Source organism: Poecilia formosa, unplaced genomic scaffold, assembly GCF_000485575.1.
Source record: "Poecilia formosa unplaced genomic scaffold, Poecilia_formosa-5.1.2 Scaffold6, whole genome shotgun sequence".
In the NCBI taxonomy this organism is placed as follows: domain Eukaryota; kingdom Metazoa; phylum Chordata; class Actinopteri; order Cyprinodontiformes; family Poeciliidae; genus Poecilia; species Poecilia formosa.
Genome location: NW_006799945.1, coordinates 292,441 through 310,091, shown reverse-complemented (window position 1 = coordinate 310,091; position 17,651 = coordinate 292,441). Strand labels below are relative to the sequence as shown.

Genomic DNA, 17,651 nt, shown 5'->3' with positions numbered 1-17,651 from the left:
CTAGTTTCTCTTCACTTTGCATGTTTTCTCGCATAAGTTTTCTACCAATGGTTATTATTGTTTGCCAACGACTCAACTTCGCAGATTTGCTTAGACAGAAGCTCTGTTTTAAGTCTTGAGATGTTATTTCAATATTTGCAGGCGAAGTGCTTTCCATCTATTTTGTTAAGTGCACCAGTTGCTCCTGCACAAAACTCCCTCACAACATAAGGCTGCCGCCATACTTCACAGCCGGGATGACAGTCCCAGACTTGCTACTGCCTTTTTCTTTTAAATCTAATGATGGTCATTATGAGCCAACACCCCAATTTAGTTTGCTCAGACCATGGGCCTGTCTCACAAATGAAGGCCTCTGTACCTGTGTACTTTTCAAACTTGTAATCTGGATGCTTATGTTGCTTTTAGAATGATGGCCTCCCCCTCACTGAGTAGCTTTTAAACCTGTTGTTTCACTTTATGTAAATACACTCTTTTACCAACTTCAACAAGCATCTTGATCAGGTAGTCTGTCCCGGTGTTGATATGAACATTTCACAACAAAACACATTAATTTCAGAAAAATCAAACCTGGCTTCTTCTTAAGTGGGTGGTAGCTGGACATTCCCATACATTTCAATATTCAAAATGGTGAATGTGGAACCTTCATTCATGAGGAAATTTCACCTAATAATGGACCAAAGTTGTGTAGGATTATAGTTTTCATCCTGGTATCTTGGTTTAATTTTAATATTTTTATTAGCTGAAAGTCAAAATCATCAAAATGAACAGAAATAAAGGACAGAAATGTGCGTAATGTACGAGTTTAAGAGCTTATTGGTTGCAGAAAAGAAACCAACGTTTTGATGGCATTGTATCATGTAATGTTTCCTTATTTTTGTGTTGTTTACTTTCTTATAAATTCAAGACATTTAGCGTGTTTTGACTTAAGCTATTTTATCTGAAACATCTGTGTTGTAATAACAACTTTCCTAAGTTGATTTTACACTTCGATCTCGTTTTATGGCTCCCGAAGAAAAACGAGTGACGTCAAACCTACAGCTGTAATTAGATGCGCATGCGCATTTGCCATCGAAAACAGATTCTGCTTTGTTGTGAGCGTCGATGCTGTGACTTTCAGCGAAGTCAGCTCCTATTTTGAAACGTATTGAGAGGATTTTTTTTATCGCACCCACTGGACTGTGAATGTTGTCAACCTGTTTTAAGCTCAGTTTGTCGTCTTTTCGCCGGGTGGAAGTCTCGGGCGACAGAAGTCTGGACCTCCTGTATATAAACAAAACGCAGCAAGCTGCTTCTTAAGGTGGCACGTCAAAGACAGCTGTAAAACTGCTACAGTCGTCGGCTTCCAGTTTGTCAAGTTAGCTAACTTCGTGTTAGTCGCTTTGCCAGTGATGGAAATAAACGTACAGCTCTGCTAGGAGTTAAACTCCAACAGGGAACCGTGCGAACATGAGAGAAGAGGACAATTTGCTGTTGGGAAGCCAATCCATGGCAAGCGAAAGAGGGGGTGAACGTTCCTGCAGCAGCCTCCACTTGACTGAGGAGAAAAGACTATCCAACGTGAAGAGTGACCTGAGGCCCCCTGGCTATTGGTCCAGGTCTTAGTTGGAGAAATTCGGACTTTCGACATGGAGACGGTGGGGAAATTTGAGTTCAGTCGGAAGGACCTGATAGGACATGGCGCCTTTGCTGTCGTTTTCAAAGGCAGACATCGAGAGGTGATTTTCCTTTTACACTTACAATGTAACAATTATGAATGATCATTATAGGATTTCCAAATGCCTGTGATGCATTCTTGAGGGATTATTCTCATTTTCCGGTCATTTGGGACGTTTGTTATTATTGTACGGCCTTAAGAGGCCTGGTCTAAAAGACAGGATATTCCCTGAAAACCACCAAGCTATCGCATAAAATGCTTAAATAATCTTCGCAAATCTTGCAAAAATGTTTAAAGAAGGCATACATGATTGCTTTGTGGCCTTTTCTTGTTTTTGTCGCCATAGACATGTGCAGATGTTGCACGTCGACTTTGCAAATTTAAATATAGGCCAGTAGACTCGTATTGTTTCCTATGAAAGCTCTTTACAAAGGCCAGTGATAGACATGTTGAAACACGTACTGTACACAAATGCATATTAATTATTATGGCTTCATTTACTTAACCATTTTATTTCAGTCATATAAACTTGAAGGTGGCTAAATGAAATAACATAACGTAACTAAGCGAAGTAATGCATGCTAAATTTCATGTTCCTGTGTGCAAACGCTGGACATGTCTAAACACATATCTGTTTTAGTTTTAAATATTTCATTTCTATGTAACTTAAGTTGAATGCATAATGTTGGCAAATGTATTTTGCAGGATATATCGAATGAAAATGCATAAAAATCTGCAAAATTTCTTGAGAACTGCAGTTGTTCCCTCCACCCAGAAAGTGATCTTCTGTGAAATATATTTCCTTCTAGAAACTCGACTGGGAGGTGGCAGTGAAATGCATAAACAAGAAGAACTTGGGCAAATCTCAGACGCTGCTGGGGAAAGAGATCAAAATATTGAAGGTGAGCCAGAGTTATTGGGATTGCTGCAAGAAAATACATGTGGAAACATAGCAATACCAAATTAATCAACAATCCACAATTGTATAAATGGACGTGTTTTTTTTGTTTTGTTTTTTTTTTTTTTTTTTTTTTTTTTTGCAATAAATGATCAGCATATTGCCATATTTTGCGACATGGTGGTGGTAGCATCATTCTGTGGAGATTATTTTCTTGGGGGACTGCTCAGAGTTGAAGGGAGAAGATGAATAGATCTAAAAACAGAGCAAACCTGAAGGATAACCTTCTAGGAGAATGAGTGTAAATGTATTGCCGGGGCTACAGTGGAAGGTGTAGATTAAAGCATAGTCTGTGTATTAGAATGGTCCAGTCAATGTCCAGACCGAAATTCAAGGACTTTGTGGCAAGACTTGATCACGGACACTGTCTGTCTAATCTCACGAGGCTAAGCTATTTTGGAAGGAACAAATGTGGGTAAAAATGTCTGGCATGTGCAAAGCTGGTAGTCATATGTACTAAATTTGGCAAAGTATTCATCAATTTATTTCTATTTTACTTTTATTCCCAATTTCTGTGTTTGATCTGTTACATAAAATCCCAGTAAAATACTTTAAAGTTGGTTGTTGCAATATGACCAAAATGTCATACTTTATGGCACTGTGTGTCTGTGAATAGTCAAGGCTTCAACCTAAAGCCAATATTTATTTTCTGACATTTCTACAGGAACTGAAACATGAGAACATTGTTGCATTACTGGACTTTCAGGTATGTATGTATGTATTTAATTAGGGCTACAATGCCAAATACAGTTTGGTATTTCTATTTAGTTAGAAATACCGTCACATTCTTTCTTGTTGCATTTCCCTTGGTCTGCAATTGGAAAATGAAGATACATTCTTGCATATATGTTTGTTTGACTTCCCACCTTGTCTCTTTTACTGCATGTTTATTTGCATTTTTACTCTGTAAAAGAGGATTTTCTTCATTTCTTTGCTGCAAAAAGTATTGGCTATCTTCTGTCTGACCCTCATTCTTCAGTAGAAAACAGATCTTAGTGTCAGTTTACACCCTGACTTTGTGTCCCTTTGAGCACAGTCATCACTTCCTGTGTTTACATTTTGCACGCAGTCACAAAACCCGATTCTGCCAGTCTTCATTGTTAAGAAGCTCTCTGGGATCTGTAGTGCAAATTTTACCCATAAATAATGCGTTTTGGGATTCTCTGCAGTATTTACATCCAGACAATCGGGTAGCTATACATATTGATCTGTTAACTTACTGTCAGCGCGGTTGCTGCGTTGTTAGGGGACAAGCCTGAGTCCTTAGTGACATTAATGCTGTTGCCTGTAGCTTAGTTACCAATCTGAAGCGGCCTGCTGCAACACCTCCTGGATCGCTGTTATATCACGTCCCTCATGTCTCCTCACAAAATGTTATCTGATCTCAGCAGGTGTTCCTTTTGTTTTTAGTCCATAATTAACACCCTATGAGCTGGATGAAAAACACAATGCTACTTTATATCATACTAGCCTAAGCTATGTTAATGAGACAACAGTTCACTGTTTGATGGAGGACTCTTTTTACTTTGCGATGAAGCATTGCTGTGTTTTTTTTTGTTTGTTTTTTTAATCTTTAATCTCTTAAATGAGTTCAGATGTTTAAGAGTTGCATTTTTTAAATCCTTAATTTGCAAATAATTCAAAAGTGTACCGTGTTGTGCATGTGATTTCTGATTTTGGATGTTTAATTGCCTTGTTGGCAGTTGTTGTTTCCACCTCTGAGAATACCTATTGTTCTCTAAACTCTATTTTTCTATAGATAGCGCATCAGGACCTGCTGGCTTTTGCATGACTGGTTCAAATGAACTGAGCTACAGTACTGTTGATGAAACTGTAGCTTGGTGTTGTTGTTGTTGTGAAGTATGCAACTGCTTTGTTAGGTCATCATCAGTAGCCTGGTAAAATAAAACAAAAAAATCTCTTTAAAAAAGTTGTCACATTTGTGCCAAGCACAACTGAGCTGCACTCCTCACTGACAGCGGGTGGCTGAGAGTGACAGGAGCTGTTTCTTCATAGGACAGTCCAAGCCAGGCCTCTAAGATTACAGGTTTGTGTTGATGTTCTTAGCTGGGGATTAATCTGTCCATTGATCCACATCTCGGAAGGTCACAAAGAAAGTGACACCAAACGAAGCACTGCTCTCCAGCAAAATCCAGGCTTTCGCATTGAATCTGCTTTTCAGACTGTCCTGCAAAGGAAGATGGAAGCCAGCTTAAAATCTTAAATAATTTTAAATGTCATTTCTTTGAAATACTTCACATTTCCTTTACTTACTAGGAAAAAAAGGGATTTTTTTTTTTACTGTTGCATAAAAACATTGACAACTATTGGCTGGAAGTTTAAGGCTTTGACATGCATCTCCACATCTGTGACCTCAAGCTGGTTAGATCTCACAGTCCCTTTTTAAACTATTTCTAGGTCGGTTGACTTACAGTGCTCTACTTAGATTTACAGTTTTTCCTACAGTGTCTTACGGGGCGATATCGAGCAGATTTGAACACTGTTTACCCGAAGGACAGGAAGCACAAAGCAAAATCATTTCTTATCTGAATATTAATGTTGTTTTGTGTTCTTGTGGTTCCTAATTGATAAAGTGCCTAGCAAATCCAAGTGGGCCGGTAAAGATGGTAGAAGTAACTTCACACAGGCTTCACGGTTGGGCGGGTGGGAAAGCGGACTGGGGCGTATGGGTTAGGCCTAAAGGAGTGCCACAATTACTCTTTTCATATGTTTGAAAATTACAGTGGACAAACTACCAGCACCGAATCTTTTTAAGAAACTAACAGAAGACTAGTTTCCTCAGCAGATAGCCCAACTAAATCAACTGGCTAATTTTAAGCTTGTTTGACTTTCGGTGTTAAACTGTAATAATCAGAAATGCAAAGGAGTAAAATATTCTCCACACTAAATGGAGTGGATGTAGTTAAACTGATAAATGTCAGTTGTATTAGTTGTTTGATCGCAATTTGGTCCTGTTGTGTGATTTTCTTCTAGACAAGAAAATATTTATTGAAAACTCTGCAAAGTGACAACATGGTTTGACATTATGCTGAATGCGAGCTCCCTTTGTTGTGAAACCGTTAGCAACAAGAGCAAACATTTTATCCGCCAGAGATGTTCTGCCTCAATTCTTTGAGAAAGCCTGTGACCTCTGGCTCTCTGCCGGCTCTCTGCCAGAACCTGTTTGCTGTCCTTTTTCTCAGTGAAGCCACAAGCAGCCGGCGTTAGAAGCCCTGACTCAGCTGAGCTACAGAAAACAGTCTGGCCTTTGACCGCTGCATTCAAACAGATACTGAATCGGGGTCAGAGTGAGAGATGACTGTCATCTGTTGCTATGTGATAAGAGGGTGTTTTGAAGTTAGCTGAATTATGTTGTTGGGGTTTTTTTTTTGTTCATGTTTTCCTCCAAACTGTTTCGAAAAGATTGTGACAAACTAAAAAAATAAAAACATTTTGGGAGCTTTCAATCTCTCTGAACAACCATATCATCATATATTTCTTTGTTTTTTTTTTTTTTTAATATAAACTAGTTCATTTAACTTGTTGACATTGAAGTCACCATTTCAAGTGTTTTTATCCTGTTGGCTAAAACAATCGAGTGTTGATCATTTTCCCCTTTTCTTTGGGCCAAAGTTAATTTTCAAATGTAGATCTAAATTGGTAGCTTATCTAATATCATTAAAATATTAACTAGGACTAGACTAGGGTTAAATTCTTATTTTCTCAGTTTTTTTTGCATATTTTTTTTGTTTTATTAAATTGTGCAAAGAGACGATTCAGCTTCTAGCAAAGATTTCATGGTTGTCATAAGCTGTGTCTTATCCTCTGTAGTTTTTAGCTCAGTTTGTTCTCTTGCAGGCTGTTTTCTCGTTACTGTTTGACTGAAATGTGTTTGTGTACGGCTCTTCTCTGTTTCCTCTTTAGGAAACTGCCAGCTCAGTGTACCTGGTAATGGAGGTAAGCTTTGCTACGACACGTTGCTTTGTTTGCTTAGAACTGCGTTGTCTCCATAATCTCAGGGGAGGAGCTATAACTAGCTGACCCCTCAGGCCTGGAGTTGGGGGGGTTAAATGGTTTCCAGTCCAGAAATGATCTGTTGCTTTTGCAACTGCTGGGCCAGTTTGCAAAGCCTTCTCAAATAAAGCTCAAACTTGAATGTTTTTCATGCTAAGTCCACCACCACTCAGTTTAGTAATTTGTATATTTTCTGGTGCTCCACATGTTCTAGTCCAGTTAAAAATTAATTATGGATGCTTTTTATATTCTCGTTGCAGATTACTTTTAGTACTTAATTCCTATGTTTCTATCTTAGTGAAGAAAAGTGTAATTAGAGCCTCACTTGCCACACCTCATTAAATTTACTTTAATTCTAGGTGTGAATATGTGATCACATTTATGCAGAATCCCTTCTGTGGTCTCCACTCCATTAGCCTCTCTCTGAAATCTGGAGGAAGTCGTAGTTTTAAGATAGTTCTCAACAATTCCTTTTCTTTTTGATCTCAGTATTGCAATGGCGGAGATCTTGCTGACTACTTACACTGTAAGTATAAAAACGGATCTACTGTTCGATTAGCAGCCAATGTATTTCAATGGACATTAGCGTTTTCTTAGTGGAAATGACTGCATCTTTCATGAAAAGTGAATAGGTCACATCAGTAAAATACCAATTTGTATTTGTATTCAAATCCAGGATTTTTTAACCTGCTACGTGGAACATGGTTTCTCTGTTGTCAGGAAAAGTATATGGAATTAGATCGAGGTATTTTCCAGGTCAGGATAAATATAGAATATGGGAAAATATCAATTTGATCATCTTGTGTTTTTTTCCCCCCCTGATATTATAGCTATTTCATATAAAAATCTAGAAAAAAATCTTATGAAAAACAAGAATATTTGCAAGAAAACAGGCGAAACATGATACATTTAAAATATTGTTGATTGAAGGAGGAGTTTATTACCCGGCTGAAAGTTAATGCAACCTAATGCATGCTTAAGTCGCTGCTCGTCACATGAGCTGGGAGAAGCTCTCTTAATGGTCTTAGCTAAAGAAAGCAGATTTTACATTATAGGAGGATGTTTTTTCTTTTAAATGTAACAGTCTTTAAAACACTAAAGTTCTGCTCTGCTTCAGTGACAGCCTGAGTTTTACAGGGAGAATATTTTTTTAAGGATTCAGCAAAAATAGTACCCACTCTCTCTCTCTCTCTCTCTTTTTTTAGCTTTAAGATTTTCATCACTCTTTAGTTCTTAGAAGCAGGGACCTGTTTGACTTAATGCATTACAATAAAACTGCCTGACATTACAGATTGGTAGCTTCTAATGGGAAAACATAAAGCAATTATTTACGTCAGCAAACACTTTTTGTTTTCCGTCTGGCCTCTGCAGCCAAAGGCACACTGAGCGAGGACACTATTCGGGTTTTCCTGCAACAAATTGCAGGGGCCATGAAAGTCCTGCAGACCAAAGGAATAATCCATCGGGACCTCAAACCCCAGAACATTCTGCTCTCCTACCCACCGGGCCGAAAGTCTCACTCTAACAACACCTGCATCAAGATCGGTAGGTTTCTTATAATGAGTTTCCTCATTGTTGGCTCTCTGTTTTCATTTCGGCTGTTTAGAGCATATCCTAAAAGTGAATCACATTAAAACCTGATAAACAACCAAGAAAGAGGGAAAGAGGTCTGTGACCAGATCTATTCCTACAGTGAAAGCCTCTTCACTATTAAAACAGTTTTTAACTGATGGAAAAGTGTCAGAAATTTCTGTCTAAATGTGTTTACTGGAAATGTTATGACTTTTCTCTTCCTTGATCTCCTATCTGTGTCAGAGTACGTCATGCATTATTATCAAGGCTATTTCCTTCATGCCCACTAGATGTGTACTTCAAAAATGATTACAGCTTTCTTCTGTTTGCTCAGTGTTAATTGGCAGCACTCCCAATTTCTTATGAAATCCTTTTATCGGTGTTTTTATGTAACCTAGATATTTGTTTTCACAACAAACTGGGTTACATGCGAGAATGAAAACAAGTTGGGGTTGAACCAAATACATTTTATGGAGTGCCGTATAACAGGGAATAAAATGATACAGGTTAACAAGCTTGATAACAACTTTCTAGATTTATTATTTTTATATTGAGGTCCAATTCAGTTTAACATTTATGTATTTATTTATTGTGTTCATACTCTTGTTTAATTTTTCTGTTCTTCATATGGATTACACACTCTTCCTCATTGTAAAGGAAGAGTTTTTCACAACTTTCTGTAGGGAAAGACATTGTCTTTCTAAACATTTTGGTCTTGTGAAACATAAGTGCCAAACAGTGTGTTGGTATTATCCGTAGTACATTTCGTATATTTATAAAAAGTCTTCTCCCAATCACTGTTTACACTTCTAATCATGTAAAATGACTACTTGGCATGTTTCACAGTATCTCACCTGAAACAGACACAGTTTGAAACTTCCATGATCCGCTCTTTCCTTTTACAACCCTGGCAAATCCGTTGTGTGTTCCTGTAAGATTAGAATAAAAAATTGTTGGCAGAAAATTCCCCCCCCCCCCCCCCCCAGCTTTAATTTTGAGTCTTATCCCCGCACCTGTGATTAGCAGTGTTGTGGCTCATTCTGTATCTGATGAAAGTCAGTGCAACTGGGAAATTTAGAATTGAACATTTCTGGTGATAACCTGAACCACTTTCATGCTTTTTGGGTCGCTGAAGGTCACCTGTGTGTTCATTTTGTCGGTGATAAAATAACTCTGGTGTGTTTTCAGTGCTCTATTTCTGGTATTTATTACCATATATCATCTTAAAAAAACGATCTAATAATTAGAAAGAAATGCAACATTACTTATGCTGACATTTTTATAAAGTTCTGCATAACGGTACTCGCATCTCTCTAGTTATGTACATAATTTGTTATCTGATACTTTTGACTGGCTGTCTTTGGACATAAGCTCCAAGTCTTTAAAGTTGGAAAACCTCCTAGAATAAGTTTATTCTACACTCTCTCAATAAATTCTGTTTCAATTTGAAGTTCCACTGGGGGTCTAAACATAATTTGAAGCAATGTGCAGCTTTTCTAGAAAGTTCTTCTCTTTTGTGCATCGGATGTTCACTTGTCCCTCCTCTCATCTTTTTTCTGTCTCTTTGTAGCGGACTTTGGCTTTGCCAGATACCTTCAGAACAACATGATGGCTGCTACACTCTGTGGCTCTCCCATGTACATGGTAATGTCAACAATGAGTCTTCCTTTGACTCATTTGTATTTACTGCACTCGCCTACAAGTAATCATGCGAGCAGAACTACATATTGTTAAATCTCACGTTTTATTTCCCCAATAGGCTCCTGAAGTGATTATGTCCCAGAACTATGATGCCAAGGCTGACTTGTGGAGTATAGGAACCATCGTATTTCAGTGTCTGACTGGTAAAGCTCCTTTTCAGGTAAAAACACACTTTATATGTTAGTGAAGAATGCCATGACAGACAAAAAAACCCTTCAAGTTTAATGTCTGTCAAATGATATGATGATACAAACTGTTTTGTATTCTGTATTATTCAGATCAATATGATTGTTCAGTGAAGGATCTACATTTCGTACTACATTGATTGAAATCTTAAAAGCTTCTCAAAGTGCTTAAATGTTATCTTTTAAAGTAGAACAGCAGCACAGTCTGTGTTGTGGAGTATCACAGCTCCTCCTCCCTGTGGAGGAAACCTTTAGGCATCATTCTTCTAAGCTTACCAAGAAGGAAATACAGACTTGACTATCCAGTCCTTCCAGTCCCTAAGAGATTATTTACTAGATAAGATAATCGACTGTTATTATTTGTGCTGATTTTTTTTTTTCTGTGCATCTGAAAACACATCAACAAAATTGGAAACAAACAAACAAAACATTATCCCAGCAGCATTTCTGTTATTAAATACTTAAAACAAGACAGGACTAAAGGTCACAAGTTACTAAAGGTCCATTACTGCATGGACAAATGTCTTCTGTCATGCGGTAACAAGTATTTTCCCCAGCTGGCAGAATGAGTATCTTCTCATTTCTTAAACACCCATAAGATCGATCTTAGCCTGTTCAGGAAGGGTCAAGTTATTGGCATCAAGCAGAGAAAACGTATAAGAATATTGCTACTATCTACTAACATTGGGTTGAGAACTGTCCAATGCATCGTTAAAAACTGGAAGGATGGAGGGCAACCATCGTCTTTGACGAAGAAATGTGGTCATAAAAAAAATCCTAAATGACCGTGATATCTGGCAACAACAGAACTCAGGATAATGTTTAATAGTGAAAGCAAGGGGATTTCCACATGCACAATGTGAAGGAAATGCAATCAGGGAGGCTATCTGGAGGAAAAAAAGACTTCAGTGTGCGGTGGAGTATAAAGATTGGACTCTGGAGCAAGGTCATGTGGTCTTATGAGTCCAGATTTACCCTCTGACAGAGTGATGAGCGCATCAGGGTGAGAAGAGAGGCAGATGAAGTGATGCATCTATCATCACTGGAGTCTCCTAGGTTCTATGTACTCAAAGAATGAGGTCAGCTGGAAACACTGCACCACCAGGTTATTCCATCAATGGATTTTTCCTTCCCTGATGGCACGGCCATATTCCAAGATGGCAATGCCAGGATTAATCTGTCTCAACTTACGAAAGAGGAGTTCAGGGAGCATGATGCATCGTTTTTCACACATGGAGTTCAGACTTTAACCCCATTGAATGTCTTTGGGATGTTCTGGAGACAGTTTTGCACAGTGGTTGGACTCTCCCATCACCAATGCAAGATCTTGATAAAAAATTAATGCAACACTAGACAGAAATAGATCTTGTGACATTGCTGAAGCATATCAAAACTGCACTACAGCGAATGTAGTCAAAGCCTAAAGCGTTCCATGAAATATTGGTGTGTGACCTTTATTTATGTCTAGCACTGCATGTACTGAATCAAAAGTAATACTGTTTACTGATCATGTACAGGGAATAAGAAAACTTTATAACTGAGACTTATTTACAGTTTTATTACATGTTATGAATTCATATTCTGAATAAATTAGCATATTTTGCATAAAAGTGCATGTGGGCCAGCACGTTTGCTTGCTGGCCCAGCAGCAAGTAAACGTGAAACATGTCTGTTCTTTTCGTACCTGAGTGTGCTGCGTTAGAAACACAAAGGAAGGATGAGTCGTAACAGACAGAAGTGCTCAATAATAAACTTCCCTTGTGCTGTACAGTAGCTGTGTCGACATGCCATTGATATTTGCATATTTTGCATCATCGCCTTTAGGCCAGCAGTCCCCAGGACCTCCGGCTGTTCTATGAGAAAAACAAGAATCTGAGTCCCAAGTAAGAGCTGCAGCTTTTAAACTGAACAACGAAATGTTAGCACAACAGTGTTTTGTGGTAAACAGGAGTAATGAATGTGAAGTCCCCTGGTTTGTTCCTAATAATTGTTTTTCATTGGCTGCCTTACTTTTGCTTGAATTTAGACTTGGATTGCGAACTAAAATGTTGCAAAACAAGTAGGTCAGACATACCAGCTGCTTACTGTGTCTCATAAAAGCTGACACTGACAGCCATGTTCATAGTTTTTGAGATTTCTTTGTTAATGAACATGATTATTTAAGGTAGAACATTGAGAGCAAACAAGGCTATTAGAAAAATCCCTCTTTAGATTTTAATGTTTTATATTTTTGCAGCATCCCCAGAGAGACTTCTAGCCATCTGAGGAACCTGCTGCTCGGTCTGCTGCAACGCAACCACAAGGATCGTATGGACTTTGGTTGGTGACAGTCAGCAGTTTTAACCCTTTCAAAATGCTCTTTCTGACAGATGTCACACTGTCATAAAAAGACTCAGATAAAACTCTTCCATATACATGAAACCTGATGAAACGAGTGCAAACCCTCTCTAAACTATTTCTATTTATTACTTTGAATTCTGCTCAGCTTTTTCACCATTGCTCAGTACTTATTCTTTATTTTCTTCTCTTTCTTCAGATGAGTTTTTTACCCATCCTTTCTTGGATGCAAGCTCATCCATTAAAAAGTGTAAGTAAAAGTAAATATTACTCTATTTAAAGCTTGGTTGGGTGTGATCTGGCATATTTTCATTTCTTTTAAACCAAAGGTTGGATTAAAAAGTGATTATGATTACTGCTCACGACCAAAGTTGTTTTTTTGTTTTTTTCCTTTTATTTATACGACTCATTTTAACAATTGTTTTGCGTTGTATCACAGCCGTCCCTACAGTGACCATGACCTGTTTGCCCAGTTCGGCATCAGCCAGCTCTTGTAGCAGCTCCTCCACGTCTCACCTTGCCTCACCACCGGTTCGTACTCACTTTTTTCTCTTATTCCTCTGCTTCTGTTTGCATGCAATTTATGAGTCTGTACATAGTCTGTGCCTGTTCAACCATTCCCAAATGGTATGCATTTTACACTTTATGCTCACACTCTTCTTCTGGTTCTTTCTTCTTGTGTCTGCTTCCTTCTGCAGCAGTCTTTAGCTGAGACTCAGCATCTGCGTGCCAAAGTTCTGGCCTCTCCAACGCAGGAGGCTGCAGGTTTTCTCCTGAAGGACTCGTCTGGAGCAGGCGGCAGCAGCAAGAACTCCTCCTCTTGCGATACAGATGATTTTGTCATGGTGCCTGCTCATTTTACAAGTGAGGATATGTGTAAATAACATCAGATGAAACTGTAAAAGTTATTAAATATATTGTTGTAATTATTGGCAAAGCTTTTTTTTTTAATTGGTGTGTTATTTTCATATGATTGACTTTCCAGCAGGTGAACTGACTTGTGAGAGTAAAGTGCTGCAGGACAGTTTGATGAACAGTGGGTGAGAGGCACTGACTTTATTTATCATGGAAAATAAATGTCTTTCCATCCCAGAACATTTGCAGTTATTTAAAAAAAAAAAATCAAAGGAAGTACAGTTCTTTATGATCTGATGTTCTCTTCTATCTTCATTTTTTTTTTTTTTATCTTCCTTAGCTCTCTTTTGGCTTCAGCTGGTCTGTGTAACCAAGCAAAAACACCACCACACTCTCCTTCTTACAGTGGCTCTCCAAGTCCTGTCAGGTACATGTACTGAGTTAAAATGTTGAGATCTAGCTGTAAAATGAAAGTTAAGCACAAAATGATATTGAAATTTTAAAGTGAAAATGTGTTTGAATGACCCAGTCAAAGTCCAGACATCAGTCATATTTAGAAATTTTGGCGAGACTTGAAAATTGCTCTTCACAAATGCTGACCGAGTTTGAGCTGTTTTGCAAAGAACGTTTTGCAACTCTGGTTGAGACATACCCTAAAAGGCGTGCTAAAGCAGTTTAACCAAAAAGAGGCTTCCAGGGTATTTGTTCATGTTTTTATTGGTCAAAGCTATTCAAAAACCACCTGTCATTTTCCTTCCAATTTACAGTTCTGCATTACTTTGTGTTGGTCTGTTTCATAAAATCCAATAAGATGCATTGGAATCAGTAGTTGTAAGGTGTCGTAAAAAAAGTTCAACGGAAATAAATACTTTTACAAGGCACTGTGTGTGACGTTATCCAATGTGAGCAGCATTTTTAAAAAAATCATTTCCTACTTCATGTCTTGAGCCCATAAACATACAGAAACTGGTTTTTAAAGATCAGCTTCTGGGTCAATTTCCACTCTTTCTTTTCAGAGTTTGAAGAATCCTTTGTTGTGATTGAACAGAAAATAAATCTAGTGATTAAAAAAAATCCCTGTCATCAGAAGTTTTGGCATCCGATCTCACTTTCTGTTACTGAAGCTGACTTTTCAAATAAACTGCAGATATTAAAACTACCAAAAGAAGCCTGTGCATAAGACTTGAAGCATAACCATTTCATCGCTTTATTTTTTTCTCTCTACAGTTTGAAAAACCCACGACTTTTTCTTTTTTTTTTTCCCCACCCACATCCTGACTTTATCCTCCTTTTAAAAACTGAAACCTCTAATTTTCAAATGAACTCAAATATTGTTTTTCTTTTTCTGAAGGTGAAGCAGATGCCAGTCCTAAAACAGAAGCTTATCCTTGCATTCCACATTGAAATCCTTAAACTGTTCAACATTGTGATTTACTTTCATTCAGCATTTAAACGAACGATGTTAAAATTGCTTCATTAAAGTTTACCGTAAGCCTTCGGGTGTGAAGACTGGACGGTTTCAGCCCAATCTCGTCTTCAGAAATCTTCACAGCTGTTTGGTGTGTTTACAACAGGCCTGTAATTCAATCCTTCTCAAACAGAGAAAAACATTTTCCACAACTTGAGGCGATATCTTCCATTTTGCGCCTCTAGGAGCCTTCAGCTGAAAGATAATATTCCCTACCTAGTTGCTTGGCTTTAGCCTGGCGATGACCTTTAATAGGGATTTCAAGAGTTTTGGTTTTAAACCCATTAGTAACCTCTGAAAGCTCTGACCGTATATGAACAGAATGCCACATCTTCGAGATGATGCTGGGCTTTCACCAAAAAAGCTGTCATAAAAACATAACTGTCTGCTGTTTGTGCTCTGAACATCCCCTCCTCATGCTCTGCCCTTCTCTCTGCTGTTTCCAGGCCCACCGAGTTCCCTGGCAGTAATTATTGTGGTAGCTGTGGAAACCATGTTCACTCATTGCCTATCCCAGTCCCCACTCAGGTCCAGAACTACCATCGCATGGAGCTGAACCTTCAGTCTACCAAGCAGGACGGCTCACCACGGTCTGTATCCTAACCAGCACGCAATCCCACAACCAAACAATTGCACATATGAAATTCTGAAACTAATGCTGAAGTATTTTTTTTTTTTTTAGAGTTTCTCAGCTAAACTTGAGTAATGTACTTCTTTTTTTTTTTTTTGTCAGGTTGTCAACAGCGGTGCGTTGCGGCAGCAGTGGGAGCCTGGTGGGCCACGCTAGAGCAGGACCTTCGGCCCCGTGGCAGGGAGCGGTCCCCTCCTCCCGCAGGCTTTCACTGGGAGGGACCAGAACATTCCAGATTTCTCCTCAAGGTACTAAAGGAAGCTGCATGTTATAAAATACGTTTCTTTTAGGGGGGGGTTTCATGTAATGAATAGATTTCAAGCATTTCTCTTTTAGATACATTTAGGGTTTTTATGAATGATTTAAAAAAAAAGTTTGCTCTTGGTGTTTCCTTTTAACCTTTTGTTGTATTCTGACATGCAGATAAGGAATTATTTGAATTGATATAGATTGAACTTCCCCTATTTTTTTTTTCTGCTTTTTTGCTTTAATATTATTTTAAATCTACATAAATAAAAACAATTCCAAGCATTGCACCATCCTAGAGGGTCAAAGTTGCTTTTCGCTCTCCAGGCCCGCAGCACGTTGAGTCGAGGCAGACGTCTCAGCAGCAGCCACAGGCACCGGGGCTCGGCACGCGGCTCCACAGTGCCCCCTGTCTGTTGGACTGCGCGACTGGCGGCAGCAGACAGAAAATCAAGAAGCAGCATTCAGACCCCGTCGCTGTCCCTCCAGCCGGGCTGATGACCCTCCGGCCGCTCCACTCTTCCCCCAGACTCAGCGAGCTGATGCAGCGCAACCCTCTACCGACCATCCTGGGATCCCCGTCCAGGGTGAGACGACCGTCTCCGTGAATTTACCCCACACGCACAGGACAAAAATAAATTTAATGTTTCCTTACTTGTCCGCCTTCTCAGGCTATCCCTCCTTTTGAATTCCCAAAGCCGCCAAGTTCTCCGAACCTCGTGACGTTCCTGACTCAGAAGGGCTTGGTTGTTGGTTCGCCCGGTAGCAGGACCGCCCCGGGAGAGCTCAGAGACCTGGGGCAACAAGCGCCAGCACCATCCACCCACCCAGCCTGCTGCGTCCACAGAGCGAACGACGACGGCAGGAGCTTTGGAAGGTCAGGCTCATTCATTCACTGTTTATCTTTTCAATCACAAACGAGTTGTTTAGACACAGGAATCTTCACTTTAGGTATAAAACTAGTCATGAACAGGACAACCATCATTATCTATTAACTGCTTCTAACTTGTTAGTTCTAGTTCGAAATTAATTATCATTTGTAAAACTGCAGTTGAAGTGATTTGTCTTTTTTTTTTTTTTTCTGGAATGGAAAAAGGTCAGAGTAGTGTTTAACCTTTTCAGAGTAGATGGATATGGACGAACATAAAGTAAACAGATGAAGAGAATTGATGGGAAGCGGACAGATTTATGAAAGCAAAGCTGTTTCTTGTCTGCTTGCTTCAGGTCACAGAGTGCCGGCCGTCTGTCTGACATGCTGCTGATGGCTGCGTTTGGAGCAGGACATGCAGGAGAACGAGGCAGCGCGGAGAACCTGGCCTCAGAAAAAGCCATAGACATAACAGGTCTGTGTGTATCTTACAGAGGATGGATTAAAATGTTGATTTTATTTTATTTTTTTCTTCTTCTTCTTCTTCTTTCTGCTATGACAGTTCAGGATGAATTCAGGCTGCATCTTCAGCATTTTAAAAGCTTAGAATTAAATGGTTCCAGACATCAGCAGATTTCTTTCTCTATTTTGAAGCCTTGAGTTTGAACTTTTTTATAATTTTCAGAAGAATGCCAGTAAAACCGTGAGGGAACTGTTTTATCAACACTGCCATTGTTTTTTGTTTTTTTTCTTCCTAACCGATTCTTTTGTTTTTTCTCTAACGTGAAGTAAACAAAGCCAATGTTTTTCTGCTCATTAGCTCCTCCTGGTGGCGGCTTTGCACCTGGTTCTTGCAGCCCCGCACAGGTGGTTTTCACTGTTGGCTCTCCGCCAAGTGGCAGCACCCCACCTCAGACCTCCAGACACAGGAAATGTTCAGGTAACACAATAAAAATGTCTGAATAAGTTCAATATTAAAAAAAAAAACAACAAAAAAAAACCTAGAGGTGAAACATTCTTTGTTCTCAAGGCTAAGATCTAATTTCACATATCTGGATACATATAATGTAAAAAAAAATCCTATTTAAAACTGATATATGGTTTAGTAATCAACAGCAATTTCCTCAGAAGGCTTATACATTGTAATTGCTTAATATATATA

General features: G+C 38.9%; 1 protein-coding gene across 3 annotated transcripts in view; it reads left to right on the top strand.

Annotated features, from left to right (window-relative positions):
• The first annotated feature begins 1,052 nt into the window (after nucleotides 1-1,052).
• ulk1b (unc-51 like autophagy activating kinase 1) overlaps nucleotides 1,053-17,651 on the top strand; it is a 22,521-nt gene continuing 5,922 nt past the window's right edge. For 2 of the 3 annotated variants that reach the window (XM_007565742.2, XM_007565726.2), the window contains exons 1-21: nucleotides 1,053-1,715; nucleotides 2,464-2,556; nucleotides 3,277-3,318; nucleotides 6,537-6,569; nucleotides 7,116-7,152; nucleotides 7,998-8,171; nucleotides 9,769-9,842; nucleotides 9,958-10,059; nucleotides 11,909-11,967; nucleotides 12,321-12,403; nucleotides 12,621-12,671; nucleotides 12,861-12,952; nucleotides 13,120-13,285; nucleotides 13,407-13,461; nucleotides 13,617-13,703; nucleotides 15,191-15,334; nucleotides 15,478-15,623; nucleotides 15,949-16,208; nucleotides 16,293-16,498; nucleotides 16,846-16,964; nucleotides 17,310-17,429. In XM_007565742.2, coding sequence (XP_007565804.1) covers nucleotides 1,626-1,715; nucleotides 2,464-2,556; nucleotides 3,277-3,318; nucleotides 6,537-6,569; nucleotides 7,116-7,152; nucleotides 7,998-8,171; nucleotides 9,769-9,842; nucleotides 9,958-10,059; nucleotides 11,909-11,967; nucleotides 12,321-12,403; nucleotides 12,621-12,671; nucleotides 12,861-12,952; nucleotides 13,120-13,285; nucleotides 13,407-13,461; nucleotides 13,617-13,703; nucleotides 15,191-15,334; nucleotides 15,478-15,623; nucleotides 15,949-16,208; nucleotides 16,293-16,498; nucleotides 16,846-16,964; nucleotides 17,310-17,429 — 2,233 coding nt within the window. In that variant the 5' untranslated portion in view covers nucleotides 1,053-1,625. The remainder of the gene's footprint in view (nucleotides 1,716-2,463; nucleotides 2,557-3,276; nucleotides 3,319-6,536; nucleotides 6,570-7,115; nucleotides 7,153-7,997; nucleotides 8,172-9,768; nucleotides 9,843-9,957; nucleotides 10,060-11,908; nucleotides 11,968-12,320; nucleotides 12,404-12,620; nucleotides 12,672-12,860; nucleotides 12,953-13,119; nucleotides 13,286-13,406; nucleotides 13,462-13,616; nucleotides 13,704-15,190; nucleotides 15,335-15,477; nucleotides 15,624-15,948; nucleotides 16,209-16,292; nucleotides 16,499-16,845; nucleotides 16,965-17,309; nucleotides 17,430-17,651) is intronic. The other variant, XM_007565751.2, reaches the window with a different exon arrangement.